This window comes from Typha latifolia, chromosome 6 (assembly GCF_019914945.1).
Source record: "Typha latifolia isolate L0001 chromosome 6, TyphaL0001v2, whole genome shotgun sequence".
NCBI classification, from domain to species: Eukaryota; Viridiplantae; Streptophyta; class Magnoliopsida; order Poales; family Typhaceae; genus Typha; species Typha latifolia.
Window position 1 is genome coordinate 10,884,317 of NC_133091.1, and position 22,133 is coordinate 10,906,449.

The 22,133-nt window shown below is 35.4% G+C and overlaps 3 protein-coding genes across 3 annotated transcripts; 2 read left to right on the forward strand and 1 right to left on the reverse strand.

Annotated features, from left to right (window-relative positions):
- Positions 1–1,944: 1,944 nt before the first annotated feature.
- On the reverse strand, positions 1,945–12,093 carry LOC140791145 (probable serine/threonine-protein kinase At1g54610). The gene is made up of 7 exons (XM_073141552.1): positions 11,453–12,093; positions 11,070–11,354; positions 10,674–10,991; positions 9,248–9,475; positions 6,766–6,866; positions 3,487–3,607; positions 1,945–2,572 (listed from the first exon to the last, which is right to left on the reverse strand). The coding sequence occupies exons 1-7, from the start codon at positions 11,813–11,815 to the stop codon at positions 2,315–2,317; spliced, it is 1,674 nt and encodes a 557-aa protein (XP_072997653.1). The 5' UTR covers positions 11,816–12,093; the 3' UTR covers positions 1,945–2,314.
- Positions 12,094–17,637: 5,544 nt separating this feature from the next.
- On the forward strand, positions 17,638–20,649 carry LOC140790065 (glucan endo-1,3-beta-glucosidase 9). The gene is made up of 2 exons (XM_073139978.1): positions 17,638–18,093; positions 19,396–20,649. Exons 1-2 carry the CDS (start codon positions 17,723–17,725, stop codon positions 20,504–20,506), a joined length of 1,482 nt encoding a protein of 493 aa, XP_072996079.1. The 5' UTR covers positions 17,638–17,722; the 3' UTR covers positions 20,507–20,649.
- An 816-nt stretch (positions 20,650–21,465) lies between these two features.
- On the forward strand, positions 21,466–21,897 carry LOC140791165 (egg cell-secreted protein 1.3-like). The gene has a single exon (XM_073141579.1). It carries the CDS (start codon positions 21,466–21,468, stop codon positions 21,895–21,897), a length of 432 nt encoding a protein of 143 aa, XP_072997680.1.
- Positions 21,898–22,133: the final 236 nt, after the last annotated feature.

The window sequence follows — 22,133 nt, forward strand, 5'->3', positions numbered from 1 at the left end:
ATAACCTCGCATTACACCACAGTGTGGGCTTATAATCTTGTATTAACTTATAACGCTTATTTATTTCTTATAGTGCATGGTTATTTTACATAGAGTATGGACTTATAACCTCGCATTACACTATAGTGCTTATGGACTTATAACCTCGCATTACACTCTAGTGCCGGCTTATAAAACTGTATATATCTGCAGTGCCTATTTATTTTTTTCTAGTGTATGGTTATTTTACGTAGAGTGTGTTATAATCTCGCATTACACTGTAGTGCGGGCTTATAATACTGTATTAACCCGTAATGCACATTTATTCCTTCTCGTATATAATTATTTTATATAGAGTGCGGGCTTATAACTTCACATTACACGAGTGCAAGCTTATGACACTTTATTAACCCGCAGTGCCTATCTATTTTTTTAGTGTATAGTTATTTTACATAAAGTGCGAGCTTATAACCTTGCAAAACACTGCAGTGTAGGCTTATAACCTCGCATTACCTCGTAGTTTATTTTTATATCCTCTAGTGCAATGTTATTTTAGTGTGGGCTTATAACCCGGTATTTACCCTGTAATGTCTCTTTATCTAATGCATGGTTATTTTATATAAAGAGTGCGACGATATTTTTTTATAGTGCGAATTTATAACCCTGTATTACCCTGCAGTGTATAGTTATTTTTTTGTAGTGCAAATATACAAAGTATTTCCGCAATTTTAATAAAAAAAATATTATTAAAAAAAAACTATTTACTACTATTTTAACATATACTCAAGGTATTTCGTCATTAAATTTAGAAACCAATCCATAATACAATTTTATTATTCTTTAATACTTTAATATCAATACTATGTCACATCAAATATAATTATTACTCTTGGTATTGAGCTAAACATTAAAATAATTATACTAATATTAGCTCTCTTTTTTTAATATTAAAAAAAATAGAATTGTTATCTATTCCACCCTTATTTCACAAAGTGAACAGCCTAAGTGAAACAGGAGGCTTAGTCTACTATAAATGAGACAATTCTTAGATAGTTAAAAGGCTGAGCAATCCGAGTTTAAATCCAAGAGGTATCAGTTTAATTGGAATACCAAGTGTATAGTGTATGAGTTAATAAGACTGTTTATTGTTTTAATCTTGCAACTTAAGACACCGTTTAAAGGGCATTACAAAGGGTCCCAAGTATTTTCTAGGTAAAATAAATAATTCTATATAGACCATCTAAACTATCACTATTTTACAAATACACTCTCAGAACTTTTTTATTACCCACATATATCTCTAAATAAAAAAAAATATATACATATATACATCTTATACTAAGAACAAAAAACCTATACAGATATTTAAGTCAAAAACCTTTCTAAATCGGAAAGTATATGTGATAAAAAAATGTTCATAAAATATATATAAAATATAGTGATAGTTTAGAGAGTCTAAATAAAATTATCCCAAAGTAAAATCATGTTACATTAATCATGAAATGCTCGTAGCAGGATTTTTAAAATATCTTTTTACATAGATATTAAGCATAAGTGATGTCATGATATTAGCGGTAATTTGATGGAAAACTTGAAGAGAGAGAGAGAGAAGCAACACAATAGAATATTTAATTTATCAGCTTTAGGCGCCAAAAGTTTCTTCCTTGTGTTAGCACATCTAAGGAGGAAGTGGGAATTTACTCTCCTCTCCTATCTACTGTAACTCTCTCCTTTTGTACATTCTAATCTCATAACCCTTTTCTTCTCAACAAGAAAACCACAAGTTATGTCTTATACTAAGCAAGGAGACAAATAATAGTGTCAGTGACATTTGTAACCCTGTTTGTGTTTTAAGAAGAGTGAATTGAGAGAAGAATTTCTTGAAGGGACCTTACCTTTCCATAGCCCTAACATGACAAATAGAGAACCATTTCCAAATTTGTTGGAATTGTTTACACAAAGGGATGATGTTAACCAGTTATTAAAATTAAATTGCAGAAAGGTACCAGGAAGATGTCCACAAGTACAAATAATCCGAAGGGTTTGTACATTGAAATCAAACTAACACCTAAAGGACTGCCTATAAGAATATAGAAGAGAATCTAATATACATAATAACTTAATTAAGCTTCTTATCCAGCCTATACATTGCGGTTCAAAAAATAGTACATGGAAGTTAAGGAAACAAGAAGTTACTTGAAAAATCATGTTTACCTCACCAACTGCTGACAGGCTTCCGGGTGTGGATGGATAAAATGGAGAAATATATCATAAAAAAGGAATCTTCCAGAACATATATTTGTTGTCAATTGTGCCAACTGAAAGACAGCTTCGTTTATCGAACGCGGGCAGTACCAGGTTGTTTCGATGAGCGATTAGATTTTTTCCGCTTCGTTGGATCCACCAACGGTCCAGACCACGTTGACACAGGGCCTTTGTGGCAGGGGAATATTGTGCTATATGGACCTTCCGAGGGATCAAATGTAGGGTCCATATGATGCGAAGAACCCACTGGAGCGGTGCCATCCTGGTGTGGCGGAGGAAACTTTTCACTCTTGCTCTTTGCGTTTGCATGTGTGATTAACCGCCTTCTCTGTTGATGCACAAAGGAAACGAGGTCAGTGAATGTAAATCATACACTAGATGAACAAACAGCGATATTGAGAAGTTAACACAAAACAGCATATGCTCAGGGAAGGGAAAGGAAAAGAATACATCTGTTGTGGCAGATTGTTAGCCTAAGGCAAAGAAATGAATATAACGTAAATGATCAACTATACTAGAGAATGGGCCAAGATAATCCAAACCAAAAATAGTTACAAGTTCTCATATAGCTGAAGTAAAAACAATTTCACTCTACAGCACCCACCAACCCCACAAACTGCAACCAGGGCCCTTGAAAATTTTCATACTCTAATTGATCACTCAATCAATTTTCCATTAAAATCCAACTAACAAAAGCAAGAAATCAATCATCTTTCTTAGTAGAAGCTGATGTGTAAGAGAATACTCCAGCTTAAGAGCATGTGCACATAATCTTGCATGAAGGAACGTCTTAAGTCTTAACGCACGATGATACCACCCATATTGGGTCTAGGAAAGTCAAGGTGTGTGTCAACGTCCGTGTATTGCTGAAGAAGCTAGTTTCATGACTTAAACCTGCATGGTTGCCCAGTAGCAAAGCCTACCATCACACTAAATGGTACCTGCACTCGTATAATAAGCATCTAGCATGTTTGTGTATAATAAACAACTGCTTTCTAGAACCATTAGTCCTTGAGCCATGCAAGCATCTTGGTTTTAGATCCACTTGTAAGCTTTTACTTCAGGTGGTTCCTTTTTTTTGTGACCTTTTCTAATGTACTTAATGAGGATTGCTGTTCTAAGAAAATAAGAACTAAAGCTCTAGAACTGCTCATGTACTTAAAACAAAGGAATGACTCAGTGAGTTGCTCAGCAAATTAAAGAAAATGACATAAAAAAGGAAAGAAGTTTAATCTGGCATACATCAAGGTTCACTTGTAGTTCAGCATTTGCCTCTGGAGCTGGAACACCTCTAGCAGCTCGATCGCGTGTCCGCGTCTTCTTTGCTCCATCACCATTAGCCCTTCCACCAGCAGCTCTCAACCTACATTGCTAGGAAACATTAGCCTAGTACGTTCATATATGTTATATATGCCAAACTCCATCAGAAGTAAGAATCATGTCAAAAATGCAAGAAACTGAAATGATAATTTTTTGACAAGTATTTCTCTGATCTGATAATGACCTCAACAAGCACATATCATGTGTTGCAAGATATTAACTTTCTATATATATGCAACTTAAGGGTTCTTGCACAAATGTCCCCCAGATAACATAAACGCCACACTTCCAAGAAGACATTCAGAATCAGAAAAAAATTTCATGGCTAATAAATACAAAATATAGGAGTACATCAAAGACTAAATTAAGAGTATGCATGACATGGTCAAACTACAGCCAATTGATCACATGACATGACTTTTATTTGCTGAGTGCGCAACTATATGACAACAAGATAATCTAAATTTCTGTCAAATACCAGTAAAAGGAAACCTAATTTAAAATTGTTTACTGTCTATATGCCTCTCAATGTCTATAGCCCTTGACCTCCCGGCATGTTCCTTAAACAACAAGATTTATCCACATTATAGGAGACGTCCTATTTATCCTTTGTCATTCAAGTTCTTTCCCAACAGACAAAAGATAAATCCTATAATGTGGACTAGAAAGGAAGTAACATATCTAAGCAAGAAGATAGTTACGTAGTTTGAATATTTATTTGCCAGAAATTTATTGTTCCCATTATTACTCTAGCAATAAGAAGTCGTCGAGTTAAATTGGAGTGAGTGCCTTCCATATATACCACATATTGATGAATAATTGGGAAATTAATTGATCTATTTGAGTCCTTACTTGACATTTATGCTTATCATTAAATTGAGAGGAGGTCTTGCATCATAGAATATGTTGTCACGTAACAGAACTTAATGGGATGATGGAAATGGTGGAATAATGTTGATAAAGGTTCTGCTGTGGTCGACCAAATATTGTTATGCCCAAAATGAGAGGAAAAAGAATTAGTCAATACAAAAGAAAAGAAACAAAGAGAAGATCATAGAAAGACCCTTAAGAAGAATCAGAAGATATCAAGGAGCTACTGAAGATTGTTATGCTATAATATGAAATAACAAGAAAAGGAAGACTTCAGGGAGATCATGCTACTTTCCTTTTATTTCTGTTGTCCTATTCATTTTTGTCTCCTTTTTAGATTGTATAGGTTATATAAAGGAGAGAATGGTGCAACTGAAAGACATGAACAAACAAAACTTCAACTTCATTATGCCTATTATCTCATATTTTGCCACGCGAAGTGGATTGGAGAGCTGGATGCGAGACATCAGACAAGAAAATATTTCCATCCTTTTGTCTCTAACCTCTTTTTACCCTTTTCCAGTGATTTCTTCTCTTTTTGAAGCCTCTACAACATTGATTAACGCCCACTTCTCACTATCCAAAACTGCGATAATTTCCAATCCTGTGATCATTATCTCTCAAAACCGGATAAATTTTTATTCAAAGTTCCAAAACTCAGCATCGGGATCAAAATCCGTCATTCACAAAAACGATACATATCGGGTGTATTGGTCGCCCGTATCAAATCGGACTATTTTTTAATTACGTAAAATTCTAAATAGTATTTAAAAATACAAGAAAATTTATAAACATAATAAAAAAATAATAATTACTTACATCTGAAGTCTAAAAACTAAAAAATGCATTAACTTACCTGCCGCCCTCCCTTTTCTTCCGTTTCTCTCTATTACAGGCAAGGCAAAAGAAAAAATCTAATTTTTTTTCATTTTTCATTTCTTCTATTTTTTTTCATTTCTTCTCTCCCTCCTTTCCTTTTTTTCTTCCATTTCTCTCTTTTCCTCGCTCTCTCTATTACTCCCTCTCAATCTCTTCCTCCTCTCTCCACTTTCTCTATCTAACTCTAGAGAAAGAAAGAGAGGAAGAAAAGAGAGCGGGAAAGGCTAGAGTGAGAAGAAATAAAGAGAGAGGGAGAAAGAAAAGAGAGAAGAGAGAGGGAGAGCCTGTATTGGGCGGGATTGGCCGATACCTGGTCAAAACTAACGACTAGTTTCGGCCATGGATCGAGATCGGCTGAAACTTGGAACTATGCTATTACTAGAAGTGAGAAGCTCACTTCCTTTCGATAGAAGTCAGCTAAATGAGTGCCATGGATGCAATAGATAGATAGAGAATAACTTCAGAAATTACATAAATCAGCAATTTCCTAGGCTGGTTTACTGTGGACATTCAACATAGACATTGAGAATAATATCAATTTAATATTTTAATCATTTACTTTCTTGAATTTGAGTATCAATATTCTAAACTTTGTATCATCTTTCAACAGGTAGATTAACTTCTTATAATCTTATGTACAAAGCATGTATCCAGGGTTTCTATTTTTCCTTTACATCAATTTCCTTTCAGTAATTCGTTTTGCTGCCCCCACTCTATACTTGATCAGTCCTTTTTTTCATTTGACTGTCATTTTCCCCTTGTTTGTTTTACTAAGCCAAGTTAACAAACTTTTGAGAGTAGAAAAATATTTGCAGATTTAATTTTCAATAGTTATTTATTCTTCTAAAGATAAAACTGTATACAAGCCCACCTAAATTTACAACTGCATATATTCTTCTCAAACCCTTGAAATTACCTTTCACACACCTAAATAATTCAATGACATTCATTTTAAGCAGATATAATCATATAATTTGTTGCAAATATAAAAAATATAGATACCCAATAAGTACATGCCAATATATTTCTATTCTGAATTTCTCAGCTTACTCTTCTGGCTAGCATGTAAAAATCTTATAAAATTTTGCAAATTCATGTCTACAAGTAATAAACATATACAAGGATCAAGACCTACTAGAGGTACTATAAATTGAAACAACAAAGTACCCTACTAAAGGGTAGTAAGAAATGTTCATAATTGGTGTATATGGTTAACCATTAAATTAAAACTAAATGCCCAAGAGAAAAGTGGTCAGATAGTCTACTGCTTAAGCTTATAATGTAATACTATGTTTTGTCCTTATTATTTATTTTCCTGGATCATCAAGATGTTAATAGATGATTATTAAAGATGTTGCATAAAATATAGAAAGCAAAATAGAGCCAACAAGACTTCAAAAAGTAGCATGTGAATATGCAATTAGAGAACCAAACAAGTCAGCAGTTGAGAACCTTCTTGCTTCTTCATCCCTTCGTTTAGCATCAATCTCCTTGCTTGGAGGATATTGTGGCAGACTTGATGGTTCACATGCATAAGGTTTGGTTGTAAAAAACTGCATTAAAAAGAAGAAAGTCACACAAGTATGGAGAAAGTCCTGTAAATGATTTAGAATAGAAGGGTGGTAGTAGTAAACAGACAATAAGCATTCAATCAGAACAATCACTTTCAGCTTGATATGTCCATAATCGTTTAACTTTAATATAATAAATGATTAACCCCTTAATCAATTAATCAATTGTATCCTCCCTTACCACTTCCATCCCGTCTAGTTTCTTAACTATCCTTCCGCTCATGTGCACTTATGCCGAACTATTCTAGGCTGCTCATCTTCACAGGACATCTATAAGTCTTATTGATGATCTAAATTTGCTAAGATAGTTTCAAAATATTCATGTCTAATTTGAAATTAAAGGATGTCCATCTAGTTGTAGCAAATTAGAGAGAGACGAGAGTAGGAAAGACGAAAAATAGGTAAGACTTGAAAAAATTTAATAGTAATGGCAACTTAGTGAAAGTTGTGACAGGAAAGGATTAGCAGGGGATTTCACTGGTAACAGGAATTTTATTCAGTCCACTGACAATTTGAACTGGCATATTACATATTCAGATAAGTTGAAGAACACTTTGTGCTACAATATGACAAGGCTTTTAGTTCTTGAGAGCAATGCAGATACGGTTCCATTTTAATCTGAAGGTCAAATATACAAAGAGGAATACATTTTATTATCGGTTATCTGTTTCTCTGAATACTAGATGTTCTAATTTTAACATTACATTTTCTGTCTTTTGTGGATGTGAAAAAATTATATTGTCGGTGACTCCATTTTCTATCTATCAGTTTGCTCGATATATAGGATGATAGGTTTAAGGTTCTTCTCTTGTCTGTTTTATTTGTAAAATTCTTTTTGGATAGGTCTACCCTAACCTTTTGGCACTATCAAGGTTAGGAATGTGTCCACCAAAATCCCAATCCATGTTGAATGGTTTTCTAAAGAAAAATCAGAAGGAAAATAAGCTCTTGTGAAGAAGTGCAAGCAAACATGAATTGTATACTTCTATGAAGAGAACATGTAGGTTAAAAAACAATGTGGTTTATTGCAATCTAAAAAAATTGACTCCTGACTGCCTCAAATTTATTATTTCTGCTGCTACTAGATTTATGTAAAAGCAAGGTAGCCAAAGATTTTTCAGTCGAGTATGACATATATCTAATGAAATGCAAAAAGCCAATCCTCTCAAAACTAACAAGAAGAGTCCCAGGTTCACTTATTGTGCCAAAACATGTTACAGAAACCAAATTTGACACTGTACTTCCTAAACTGATATAATCTCAATGATTGATGGCCAGTGGCTACTGCTAGTTGTTTTTTTGTTTGGTTCAATGCCTTCCCTCCCTCATAGGCCCAAGGGAGGGACATAAAGATCAGATTGAAGCTAACTAAAATGTTGTGTTAATTTAACCAGGACGAGAAATGTCAAGTATACCCTCATCCTCTTGTGATTGCCCAACCAGTAGTCTTTTACAAACCCAATTGCAATTGGCTAATCTTACTTTTCTCCTCTAAAGTTGACACGATATTCTCTTATCACCTGCCATTCTCAATTGTGGTTAAAGTTTAACTCAGGATGTTTTTTGGAAATTAAAATAAGACAAAATTGGTCATTTACTCATTCTGGATAAGAGAAAAAAAGAAAGGCCTAGATTATAATGAGTCCAAAGGTTGAGTTATTAAGTGAAACTTCCCAATTATTAAGAGAATTGGATGAAAAATGTTCATACTTGATAACTCAGAGCTGATACTTGGGATATAGGAAGGGAGAGAAAGATTTGTTGGGAATGAAGCAAGATTCAGCATGAAAAAGGAGATTCATGAAAGAAAAAGAGAATATGAGGAATATTGGACAAAAAAGAAATTAAAAGACATGATGAAACTGACCAAGCAAAGGTAACTTCTTCTCACCAGCATTACCTTCAATATTGCTCCACATGTTCTGTTAAAATATGAACTAGACTACAAAATAAGGCGTATATGACTAAGTATTGAAACTAAAATCTATTTAAAATATGAATTTTTGAAACCACCAGAACTTGACAGTGAGAACTCAGACAATTGCTCATTAGAACTTTTTTTGTACATTTTCTATAATTAAATGAACTTATTCCTACTCAAATGAACCACTTCAGCCCACAAAAAAAACTTTTTAGAACATGAATAGAATATTAAATGTTGTTTCATAACTTGGAATCATAAGAGGTTCTATTCTAAAGTTAACCTATACTGTCTAGTAGCCCAAAGAATGAGATTTAGAGATGACTGCATTGAACCACAACTAAGTAAAACCTCGTTTTCTACAAAAGTTGCACAACTCCACCTAATTTCATGGATTATAGACATAGAAAGGGCACACCAAGATGAATCAGAAAGAACTTACATCACTTTTTAGTGCAGAAGAGGCTGTTTGACGGTCGGCTGGGTCAATTGAGAGAAGAATTTCAATCAATTGAAGTGACGATGGAGGGAAGTCTTTAAATGTCTCCGCTATGCACCTTCTGTATGGCTGCTGGGGCTTAAATATTGTTGCATGAGGCAATTTTGATTTCTTCCAGTATTCTTCTGAAGGGGAGCCACATAGCTTAAAAATTTTATGCAGCTGCTCCACCTAATAGAGGTAGACATGGTTACAAACATACTACAGATTTGTAAGTTTATGTATGCACTTGTAATGAGAGAAATTCCATTATGAAGAACTTTATTGACTATCAGCCTTTAGCATCGTAAAGTTAAATTGAATCAGGGACTGTCACAAGATTTGAGTATTTTGGAATCATTAGAAAATGCCTGAGTGGAACCACATAATTGAACTGCAGAAGAGACCACAACACTACATAGATCCAAACAAGAAAAATAGTAATTCTGCATTATCGCTTGTATTTGATGTCAAAAAGAGTGCTTGAGAGGAACAGTGAATTGCAGAGAAAATATTATTTCTGAAGTGTTTTTGAAGCTGCATTTATGAATACTTGGGCTTTTCATTCTAAAGATCTTCAGTTTCTGTTTTTTCTTTTCCATATACCCTGACTTAGGCACTTCTTAATTCAAGTTGGAAGCATAATATGCCTGGAAGCCTAATAATGCTGGTCTTCTTTCATAACTCTCAGTAAATATTACAAAGCTTTCTCTCAGCACAAGGACATGGTAATCTATGTATGACAGAAAAATATCAGATAAGTTGCTCATTATCTTATATAAAATCCCATGATAAAAGACTGTACATCAATAAAATGAGAAAGGGGATCTCATACCAGCACCATTAAAACTTTTATGTTCTCCATAGGTAACCACTAGGGTAGGTGAGATAATATACAACAATGAAGGTAATATCTATTTGATTTTTTTCTGAGTGTTACCTTCAGTCTGCAAACAGTGAAGGAAATTTACTCCAGTGAGAATAAAAAAAATTGATTATCCCAGAGAACATGAACCTATTAAACTTCTAGAACCTACAAAACTAAATTCCCTTAATCAATTTTTTCTTCCTCATGCGTCGGTCAAATAATTCCCAACTATAGGATCTAGATGATAACTTTTTTGTTACAAAATATCTAGATGATAACTTATAATTAATAACATTCTTATCATCAAATATTTTATTTGTCTTCATTCTTATCTCGCACTAAATAAGGTTCTACAATTGGAAAAAGAAAGAAGAAAATATCCAATATGTCATCGAAGAATATATCTCGGCAAAGTTACAATCATTTGGACCAATAGGAAGATGCAGATCAAGATTTTATAAGCCTGCTACCTGAGGAATCTTAAACTCACTGATTGCAAAACTGAACCATGCTACAGCTTACCTCAGTCCTGCCTGGCATAATAGGCTTCCCAGCCAATAACTCTGCTAGAATGCAGCCTGCACTCCAAAGATCCACACCCACCCCATAATCAGTTGCTCCCAGGAGTAGCTCCGGAGGCCGATACCAAAGAGTGACCACCCGGCTAGTCATCGGCTGCTTATGGTTCGGATCAAAAAAATTTGCCAACCCAAAATCTGCAATCTTCAGCAGACCGGCATTGTCAAGCAGAAGATTCGAACCTTTGATGTCGCGATGCAGCACACCACGGTTGTGGCAATGCTCGAGGCCAGACAGCAACTGGTGCATGTAGCACTTCACCTGCTCGTATAACAACTCCAAGATGAAAACTTAAAACCAGAAATGCCATGTAAATAGTGTATTATGGTACGATCTAACCTGGGGCTCTGCGAATTTGATCTCTGGGCTGGCGGCCAGCCCGGCTAGATCATGCTCCATATACTCAAACACTAAATACAAGCTACAAGACAACCTAGAAGTAACCAAACCCTCCAGCTTCACCACATTGGGGTGATCCAGCCGCCGCAGTATAAGGATCTCCCTGGCCATAAATTTCACACTCTCCTGCTCCAAATTGTCGAATCGTACCTTCTTTAACGCCACGATCTTATCGGTCAACATATCCCTGGCCTTATATACATTACTATACGTCCCTTGCCCGATCTAAAGAAACCAAAAAGAAAACGTCACCAAGATCCCACCTTTAGCAAAAAGCCCAAATCACGAAGTCAGTAATGTATCAAGAAAAGAGAAAGCTCTACCTTATCGAGCTTCTCGAAGCTATCCGCCCTTCGTGGAGTCCATCCATTAATGGCCTCGCCGGCGACGGCGGAGAGCCAGGCTGGCCAGCCGGCAGCGACCTGCTCGCCGCGGAGATGGTTTGCGAAGCTTCCGAGTCTCGGGTCGGTTTTCGGCGCCCGCCGCCGCGGCCTCCTCGGAGGCTGCGCAACCTCCTTGCTTTCCGGATCCGGATCCTGTACCTTCTCCGGGGCAGGATCCGCCACGCGGGCTTCGACGGCCGCCGGAGGCTCGCGGCGGCGATGCGGCTTCTCCTTCCTCCGATCTAAAGAAGCTGAAGGAGAGGGAAGAGGAGGAGAGGCGGCTCTCCCGTGGACGCAGCCCATCTCAGCTCATCGGCGCCGGCGACGTTGGGGAACACTACGTCGGCAACGGTAACCCACGAGGTGATCGGAGAAGAAGAAGAAGAAGTTGGCGATGTGAATCGGGAAAGGTAAGGTAAGATGTAGGGATGTGATTGGAGTGAGTAAAAAGAGGGTAGTTTGCGAGACAGGTGAGGGAAAGAGAGAGTTGAGGAGGAGTAGGAGAAGGGGGCGGTAAGTTGCTCCGCGAGTGTAGCGGAGCTCAGGTTGTCCCTCTCGGGGTTTTGACTCTCTTTGGAATTAGAGAAAGGTCAGAGAGGAGATGGGCCTTAGAACGTTGGACTAAAAGATAAATATAGCTTGGAATACACCAAAGTGTACCACTTCTTTTTATATTTTTATTTTTTACTATTAAATTAAAAATAGAACTAAATTTAAAAAAAAATTAATGGAACAACCACAAGGTCCACAAGCTATCCTGAATTAAACCAATTTGTTTTTGTAATTTTTAAACTGAAATAAGATTAAATATTTTTCTCTTATTCTAGGCCTAAGTAGAATAGCCCAAGTAGAATAGTGAAATAGGTATAAATTAGATGTTGACCTTATACTAAATTTAGACCATGCATGACTACAAACTATGAATAAAAGGAGTCCCATATTATTCTCCAAGCAAACTCCTCCACAAGTTTAGCTCTAGAATATTAACTTTTTCTTTAATAAAAAGAATAATTTTCTTTTGTTTAGATAAACCTTTATATTTGACAAAACTTTAAAAGAAAAAGAAATAGGGAGAGAGCGGAAGAAAAATAAACCATCTAAAATTTTATTTTTATTTACAAATATTGAATGGATCAACTCAGGTTATCCCAGTAAAAAAGAGATATTTATTTTTTAAGAAAATTTATATTTTATTATATCATATTATTCTATTTGATAAAATTAAATATTTTATTAGAAACAAAGTTATAAATGATTGGATAAGTTTTCAATGCATTCATTAAATTACTGATGATCTGTTTAATATATTTATAATCTGAAATTAAGTCCATATTACTTTATATGCTTATCAAATTATTTATAATTTTATATCTAATGAGGATTTTTAAATTAAAAAAAAATTATAAATCACACCCTATATTTTATCTATTTTGTTATTCATACTCCGTCTTTAAAAAAATTTTAAACCAACTCCTACTTTTTCCTTATATTTCTTATTTAACACCCTCCGTTAATTTAAATGGTACCAGGAAATATTTTATTATAATTTATAAAATACTTAAATTACTCCTGCCTTCTTTATAGGAAGAGCAAAGAAGAAAAATACTATTAAGAGTATTTTAGCAATTTAAATTATTAAATATATGGTATGTCATAAAATACCCTTAAATTAAAACTAAAACTTTGGGGTACAAAAGGAATAGCGGCATTTTGGGGTAGATCGGGGTACCCCAAACATTATTCCTAAAGAAAGTAGGCTTTTCGTTTCTTGGGATGGATGACAGTCAAAGAAAGGGGGGTTGGTCTGGAATTTGGAGCATTAGATTTGGCGAGGGGGGTTTGTCCCCCACATGTAAGTGTGCAGGTGATACTTGGATCCAAGTGTCAAAGTGTAGCGTGGTATTAGGGTTTTTGTTAAAGTGTAGTTCAAGTCCTTGGGATGATTGGCGACTTGGAAGTTTGGGGAGGAATGGTATTTGTTAAGTTGGTGAATCCAACCATTTTCTAGTTTGTTTATGGTTGTTGAGGTCCTTTGGCATGGTTGGAGATTTTGGATTTTGGGATACTTGTCTTGCTTCCATTAGGTCACCTTATGCTTTTTTGAGTTTTATTTATATATTTATTTTTTGTCGCCATAGATCTAATGTGCTCCTTTGTTATACTTTTACTGTTTAATTCTTTGTCAATATATAAGTTAGATAACTGAGTCGCAATAAGATTAAATTACACGCATATAATATTATAGTAAAAAATTTATTAAATATCACTCTCAGTTAATATTTTTAACAATACAAAAAAATAATATTTTATGTCTTTTATTTGACTTCTTTGACCCATGACTTAGAATATATAACGGTGTGAATAAAATATTATTTATAAGTTTCATATTTTATAGAAGCATTCTCTTCAACCTTTTACTTTTTGAGATGACGACTTTCAAATATAAGTTGCTGACCGAACGAGTAGTTTATATAAAAACGTGAACACTATTAAGAAAAATGCTAAGTCTTAAGAAAAGAAATTTCTATATAAGTTATTTTTTGATTAAACTACTTTAAAATATAAATTGTTGAACCAAAAAATGAGTTGTATGAAAATTTCATTCTCTAAGACTTAGTAATTTTTTAATAGTTTTAAATTTTCATATCAATAGCTAACCTGATTAGCAATTTATATCAAGAAGTCATCGATCTGATCAACGATTTTACTAACATAGCAAAACACATTTAGTTTTGTATTTCGTTTTGAAGTGTACTAGATAAGTAAAAGAAATTTGGGAGTTCTAGTTCTGTCAAAATCTATCTACTAATATTTCAATAAAGTATCTTTAATTGCTAGATATCTTCTGTTCTTCTAACATTAAGGTCATATTCTTTTCCTCTTCCTTCTAGTCTTTATGAGAAAAAAAAAATATACTTAGAGAATCAATTTTCAGTGCTGTTTCCATTTTACAAATATATCTCATAAAGAAGAGCCAACTCATAGATATACTAAGGATTCATAGATATACTAAGGAAAACGACTCTTATTATAAGATTAGACTGGAACGACCACCACTGCAGTATAATGGCAAGAATATATCCATCAATAACAGGAGATTACGAGATTAAACGTTTGCGAGTTTATTTTAGTTGTGGAGTAATTTAATCCATCTATGTTTTTATCTTTCTGGGAGGATTGATCTATATTTTCAACTTATGTATCGATTAGTTCATGGGATCTCTATCACTTAATAATAAAAGAAATCAAGACTGTAGGCGGCGATATACAAACAGAATTTTTTGTCTTTCCAGACAACAAGCAGTCAGTTTAATGACAGGAAGAAAAGAAGACTGACTGGAGTCTGAGATGAAGTACTTGAGCAGCAATGTGCAGCATATATCATACATTTTGCAGCATCCAAAGGGCACAGCTGCATTCTTTTTGACTAAAAGACTATTAATTCTTGGTTTCAGTTTCTTTCTCTTCTTTCTTTCTTTTTTCCTGACCTCTTGGCGGTACGATAGTAATAAAGTTTATGCTTTTTTATCTTAGAAATTGTTAGCATTTAAGATATAAATTATTGAAGTCATTTTGTCATCTCTCTTGGTAGCATTTTGTAGTTATAATGTCATAAAAAAGTTCAAGAGGATTAGTAATATAAAATAAAATTTAGACGATAAAATAATTTTCATTCAAAATACAAGAGGCCAGGTAAAAATATATTTAACCATTCTTTTAGTTTCTTTTTTCACATCCACCTTGAAGGGGAGAGGGTATAGCATGTTAAGAGAAGATCTTTTATTGCCCTATCACTGTGGACATTATCATAGTCATGGTGGTTGGTTCCCTTGAGTGAAGCTTTGCAACACTTCTAAGATATCTTAGATGGTGTTTTGGTTCGCGCACAAGAAATACTTATATATATATATATATTTATTCAACTTTAGAAATTAATAATGCAATATTATCTTACAATCTGGTTGCCCATGATATCATCTCAAATCATATCCTAGAGTACTTTTTCCTGCGCAATTACTATCAGTATAAGCAAGAATAAAATCATTCACTTTACTATCTACTTGATCCCATAATTCAAAGTTTCACAAATATATCTAAAGATTCTTCTCACTGGACCCAAATGTTGTCTAGCTGGATTGTGCATAAATCTAGATAAGATGCTTATTACAAACACTATACCAAGTCCTGTGTGTATGTTAAGGTAAATTAATCCTCCAATTAATTTTCTGTGGGCTTGTCCATCTGCTTTTGTTATGTCATTTTCTAAAGTGAGCTTTTTCTATTAGGGTTATCTCTAGGTTGCAATGTTACACACCAATCTTTTCCAAAAGATCTTTAGAATAATTTTTCTTCAGAAAGAAATATGCCACTAGTAACTTGCATACCCAGGAAATAATGCAAATAAGTACATGTATATATATCATATATTCTCTATGTTTTGTTTGTTTCAATGACATTTATTTCCTCCTTCATTGTCTTATACAATGCTGTATTATTTGCTGCATCTTCAAAAAAATAAGAGGATATTAAGAAAACAAGGCAAAGCCACATAGATTCATAAACATCAGAAAGGCTTCTTACACTCCTTGGAGGTGATTTAGATGAATAACTTTCTGTGTGAAGGCAGTGCTTGAAGCTCATTCATAGGAATAAAATCACCATCATCATTATTAATAATCAAACGAGTACCGTTTGCATCATAGTCTTTCCAGATCCAAGCATCGTCTTCATTGAAAATAATATCTCGACTAATAGACAATTCATTTTCTTTTGTTGGATTATAAAGTCTATATCCTTTTTTTCATGTATATAAGCATAGACTTTCTTCCATACCATGCTTTATATGGAGTTCTGTCATCTATTGCCTTTGTGTCAGATCTAGTTAATAGATAGGCTTTGGAATTCTTTGTCTTTGAGCATGCATCTTGTTGTTTCCAATAGTTCTATTTTTTCTTACTCTGCCACCCTATTTATTTGCCAGCCTAGTGCCTTGTTTGCTTGATTTGAGACTAAGTCTCGAACTCAATTAGTTAATCTTATTTTTTAGTCTTAATTTTTTAAAGAGTAAATTTTATTAGATATAAAAAAAAAATATTTGATTACTGAACTAATTTAGAAAGGTCCCCTATAAGAGAACAACGAAGATATTCTCAATGAATGATAAAAGATAAGTTTTTCCAGCAAGTGAGGGCCTGTGCATGTGTCTGCATGCACATACTGATAACATTGGTAGTTGTTTTGCTCTCCATGATTTAATTACTAACTTAAAAAGGGTTCTCCAAGTGCATTTTATAGATCCATTGATGTAAATTCCACACAATTTGCCACTCTTTGATATTAAAGGTAAATCATTCACATTCACCATGTTCATTCTTATGCAAAAACATCAATGTGGCAAAATTTAGATGACCATACCTTCTATCTGGATTGATAGAAGAGTCTTCACATATATTTGTGAAACTTTGTAATGATGCACACAGTTCCTTTACCTTTGTACCTGCACTTGAGTATCATCTCCCATTCAAATATTAGATCTGATGCTTACATCCATATCAATAATTTGGTTGGCTTTCCCCTGTGAAAAATTCAACCATTTTCTTCTTCTTGAAATACTTTATCTCTCTTTCGCTTTATAATAATCACATTCTAGAATATAAATACTATTACTATTTTATCTTTATTAATCCTATCGATCTACTTTATATCAAATTAAAATTTATTCATACTAATTTCATAAAAAATAATAAAAATTATTATTTTACCTTTTTATTCACTTTATATCACATTAAAGATAAATAAATGTTTCTAAAATAAAAATTTTATTTTAAAAATAACAAAGAAGAATATATATTTTAAAATTAACTTTATTTCTGAAGTAAACGAGAGGTTAGGTATCTATTTGAGATTCCTAAAGTACTTTTATTTTATGCCCTATTTAGGTAATAAAATTTATCTTTAATTACCAAAAAATATAATACGGTGACGATTATAATTTTGTAATAGTATTCATTCTTCAGTGGCAATTATGTTAAAAAACTTAGGTTCACAAACAAAGCCCTTTATCGTAATATTTAAATTTTTAGGAGCGTCTATGCAAATGTTGCTTTTACCCATTCACTCCTGTCGACTAGAGGTACTGCACATGAGCACATCGGTGGAAGTCTGGAACCAGCAGCATCACTGTCTAAAGCCGGAAAGGGGAGGGCTTCAATGCGGTCCGCTCACCGCCCGGTGCTCCTTCTCCGCATTCTCCTACTTCTCTCTTCCCCATTCCCATGGCGTCTCGCGGAATCCACGGTCCTGGGGGTGAACTGGGGAACCGCCTCCTCGCACCCCCTCCCCCCGTCGAAGGTGGTCTCCGGCCTCCTCCTCCCCAACGGCATCGCTCGTATCAAGCTCGCCGACGCCGACCCGGCCGTCCTCGAGAGCCTCTCGGGTTCGGGCATTGGAGTCGCGGTGGGGGTCCGAAACGAGATGCTCCGAGAACTGAGTGCGTCCAAGAAGGCCGCCGCGAGCTGGGTCCACGATAATGTCACCCGGTACTTACCACCCGGCGGCTCCGGCGGAGGAGTTCGGATCGAGTAAGGCATTTAGTTTTCTTTATTTTTAACTTCTGAAGATTTTTGTGAGGTTTTGGGCTTTTGGTGGGAAATGGTAAAAAAGGTAAGTAGGTTTTTTACTTCTCCGTTTGGTTGTACCCTTTTCTGTTTTCACTTTGTTAGATTTTTGGGTTATTTTAATGGCTTTGTGGTTTCGATTGGATCTTTAGAAATTCCTGCGTTGTTTGCATTTATGTCATTTAAATTTATGTTGAAATGTCTGCGAAGTAGGACACTTTAGAATTTGGTTATTTATTTTCTCTTTTGGTATTTATGGCACTACAGTTGTTAAAAGTGCGATTTTTCCAGAAAAAAATTACTTGTTACTTTGTTTTCTCCCACTTCCTAAACATCCTTCATGCAAGAAAGTTCTGGGCTAAGAGACTTATGCTTTTAATCTTAGTTATATATGTAGAATGATATGTTAATGGAATATTCAAAAGTTTATTCTTGATTTTTGTTTGCACGATATACTTGTATCTCAGTTATAGATAGGACTTTCTCTCCAGATCTATGCCATCTTTTAAGAGTTTGATGCAAATATGACACTCCAAACGTCAACGTGGTTTATTACAATTCTTCATAGTTGAACATCACTGCTTTTAGTATCTAATAGCTAGACAATGCTGTTCTCATTCACCGTAAAACTTCAATTACTGCTGCAAAATGATATTCAAATGTTTCTGTTACTAGTTTGTTGGAAATAAAAGACTTCTCTTGGATCATGGACCTGCTATTATAACTGAATATGGCTGGATTTTTGAAATTCGTAAATTTGGAAGGTGTTATATGAACTATTTTCTTCTGGTTTATATAATTTCTAGTCAATCTCAAACTCAGAATTATTGTAGTATATCTTTTGTAAGACCGAATGACCGGAGATAGCTTTAATGTTATGGAACTTCTTTCTTCTGTAATTCAGCTTGTATGGTATTGATTAAATGTAAATCCTCTTGTCAGCATATACGTTTGTCAGTTGACATTGTTGGAATGATTGTTATGTCAGATTTATGTATTTTGTTTCTAAGCAGCTTATAGTTGTGGTTACCTTATGCTTGCGCTATTTATGATTCACTATTGGGACCATTACCAATATATCTTGGCTGTTGAAGTGTTATGTGTTCATTGCCAGTTTGCTCATATATTTTCCATTTCTAGTATAATCTTGTTAAATGATGTTTGATAGAAGGTATCATATTATGTCATCACTCGCTGGTAGGGATGCAAACTTTAAAGTACTACTACACAATGAACCATTTCAGTGGACTAGCAAACTATTTACAGGTACATTGCCGTCGGGGATGAGCCATTCTTCCTCAGCTATGGGCAACAATTCCAACATTTTGTAGTTGGTGCAGCAACAAACATTCAGCTAGCTTTGACTGCTGCTAAGTTAGCTGACAAGATGAAAGTTATTGTACCTTGCAGTTCTGATGTGTACCAGACTGAATCTAATCTCCCTTCAAAGGGTCACTTCCGGTCTGATCTTAACAAGACCATGATCGAGCTCCTTGCTTTTCTCAGTAAACATGGTTCACCCTTTGTGGTTGACATCAATCCTTTTTCGAGCCTTCAACCAAAGAAGAATATTTCCATGGACTATGTCCTCTTCCAACTAAAGTCGCGTCCTATAACTGATGGTCATAATAAGTATAACAACTATTTTGATGCAAGCATCGACGCATTGGTCTCATCTTTGTCTAAGATTGGGTTTGGCAACATGGACATCATAGTTGGGAGAGTAGGATGGCCTACAGATGGAGCAGTAAATGCCACGTCTCCTTTTGCCCAGACTTTTATGCAAGGTTTAGTCAATCATTTGCAGAGCAAATCTGGTACTCCACTTAGGCCGAAAAGGCCTCCAGTTGAAACATATCTCTTCAGTCTTTTAGATGAAGATCAGCGTAGTATAGCAACTGGAAACTATGAGAGACACTGGGGCATCTTCACCTTCGATGGCCAGGCAAAGTATAATATGGACTTGGGCCAGGGTTCAAAAAGTCTTGTCAATGCTCATGATGTGGAGTATCTTGCTCCCAAATGGTGTGTGGTAAACAACAATTTGGATATGTCAAGTGTTTCAGCTAGTGCTTCAGAGGCATGCTCCAAGGCAGACTGCAGTGCTATGTCACCTGGAGGATCTTGCTTTGGGATAGGTTGGCCTGAGAATGTATCTTATGCATTCAACAACTACTATCAGCAGCATGATCAAAGCGAAGATAGCTGCAGTTTTGGTGGGTTCGGTTTGATAACTACTGTTGATCCATCTGTAGGCGACTGCACGTTTTCTATCACACTGCGCACATCCTTCTCTACTTCTGTTCAGGGGAAATTTCCTTTTTTTACAATATTTTTAAGTGCCTTTGTTTCCCTTTATCTGTTTACTTTCTCATGATACTGATTTGACTTGGACAAGTACTGCTTGTGATGGTCAGGGTTATTTGCTAAGGAGAGCTTTTTTATAGCCTTTGTGCTGGTAGAAGCTGTATTACAACTTCATTTCAGATTGTTTTAATTCTCCCAACTACGTTTTCTCAAGCTTCCTGCTTGTAGTTGGTTGTGATGGATTTTAGCAGTTGAATCTTCATGCTAAGGGGATTCGATAAATAATCAGTTGCATTTATCTTGAACTATTTGTTATTCTAAGAAGAAAAAGACTTTCTTGGATATATACTAACAAACAATATTCATGCTGCGATATGCCATCTGTTCTTGGTTAGGATTTTCAACATCTAATTTTCAGTTTCAGTCAGAAATAAGAAGTCCATATATTTCTGCTTGACTGGTTTCCTGTCTTTCTACAAACACATCAAAGTTTTGTGTGAAATATTCTACTCTAGAGAAGTTTCGATAATTTTGGCCCATTTGAGATCTGGGTATTGCTTCTCACTTCATAATGATTTTCCTCAATGATTTGTGATTTATATCTTCAGGTGTGATCAAATCTTGTCAGTTTTGTGGAGTTTGTAAGCTTGTTCTCCTCTCTTTTTCTACCATTCATATGTAGATAGACTAATTAATATTCTCGAATTCTTTAGATTGAGAACCATTTATATATCTTCTTTTGATAACCTCTGTTCTTTGAAATATCCAACCAAAAACCATATTAGATTCATAAGGCAAGTCTTCTCACATTATTGGATATGCTGCATAGAAACTTCTCATGTTCCATATGGGGTTACTCGTTCCATTGGTTTCTCTTCCACTTCTCATATCACTCTGAAAAAATTAAACAGGTTATTATTACTTGTAAACCTTTCCACATTCTTAAACGCAAGTCTTCTCACATTATCATTAATTCTGAAACCTTATAAATATACCTCATTCGGTCAAGTACTTCCCACACTTGTCCTCATGGCTTCTCTCAAGCTATTCCTCTCTGTATCACTGCTGCTAGCTTGCACTCTCTCTTCCATGCCGCCCCTGACTGTGGCCCGACCCAGCCCAAAAACCCTAGTGGGCCGGCTGCAGTCGGCCGGGGTGATGCAGTGCTGGGACGCTCTGATGGAGCTCCGATCATGCACCGGGGAGATGGTCCTCTTCTTCCTCAACGGCGAGACCTACCTCGGCCCGAGCTGCTGTCGGGCCATTCGGGTAATCCAACACCGTTGTTGGGCTGCTGACGCCATGTTCATGGGCCTTGGGCTCACGGCCCAAGAAGGAGACATACTCCAAGGGTACTGTGGTTCCTCTGTGAACAACTCCGGCGCACCGCCGGTTGCACTGGGGCCATCGTCGACTGCTGCCCGTGGTGGCTCAGGGCCGGGGAAGAATTTGGTGAACTGAAATTTGACATCCTTGGTGTTCTTGGAGTTGCAAGTGGTTTTTTTTTTCCTTTTGCTTGTAATGGTTATTACGTGCATGATGTGTGTTTGATGATCTACATCGTGAGATAATGGACGGATATTTATTAGTGTGTGTATCATTAAATTTGAGGTAATATTTGGACGAATGTTAAAGCACCTAAACATGAATGCAGTAATCCAGAGGGTTAATTACCAAATTTTACAAGGACGTATACG

Excerpts from the sequence above, each read along its gene's own strand:
- LOC140791165 (XM_073141579.1), top strand. The coding sequence starts at position 21,466 with ATGGCTTCTCTCAAGCTATTCCTCTCTGTATCACTGCTGCTAGCTTGC.
- LOC140791145 (XM_073141552.1), bottom strand. The coding sequence starts at position 11,815 with ATGGGCTGCGTCCACGGGAGAGCCGCCTCTCCTCCTCTTCCCTCTCCT. Across the intron at positions 9,476-10,673 it reads TTATGCCAGGCAGGACTGAG|GTGGAGCAGCTGCATAAAAT; the intron begins GTAAGCTGTAGC and ends TACCTCTATTAG. Across the intron at positions 6,867-9,247 it reads CTTCTGCACTAAAAAGTGAT|TTTTTTACAACCAAACCTTA; the intron begins GTAAGTTCTTTC and ends TTTTTAATGCAG.
- LOC140790065 (XM_073139978.1), top strand. The coding sequence starts at position 17,723 with ATGCGGTCCGCTCACCGCCCGGTGCTCCTTCTCCGCATTCTCCTACTT. Across the intron at positions 18,094-19,395 it reads GGCGGAGGAGTTCGGATCGA|GTACATTGCCGTCGGGGATG; the intron begins GTAAGGCATTTA and ends AACTATTTACAG.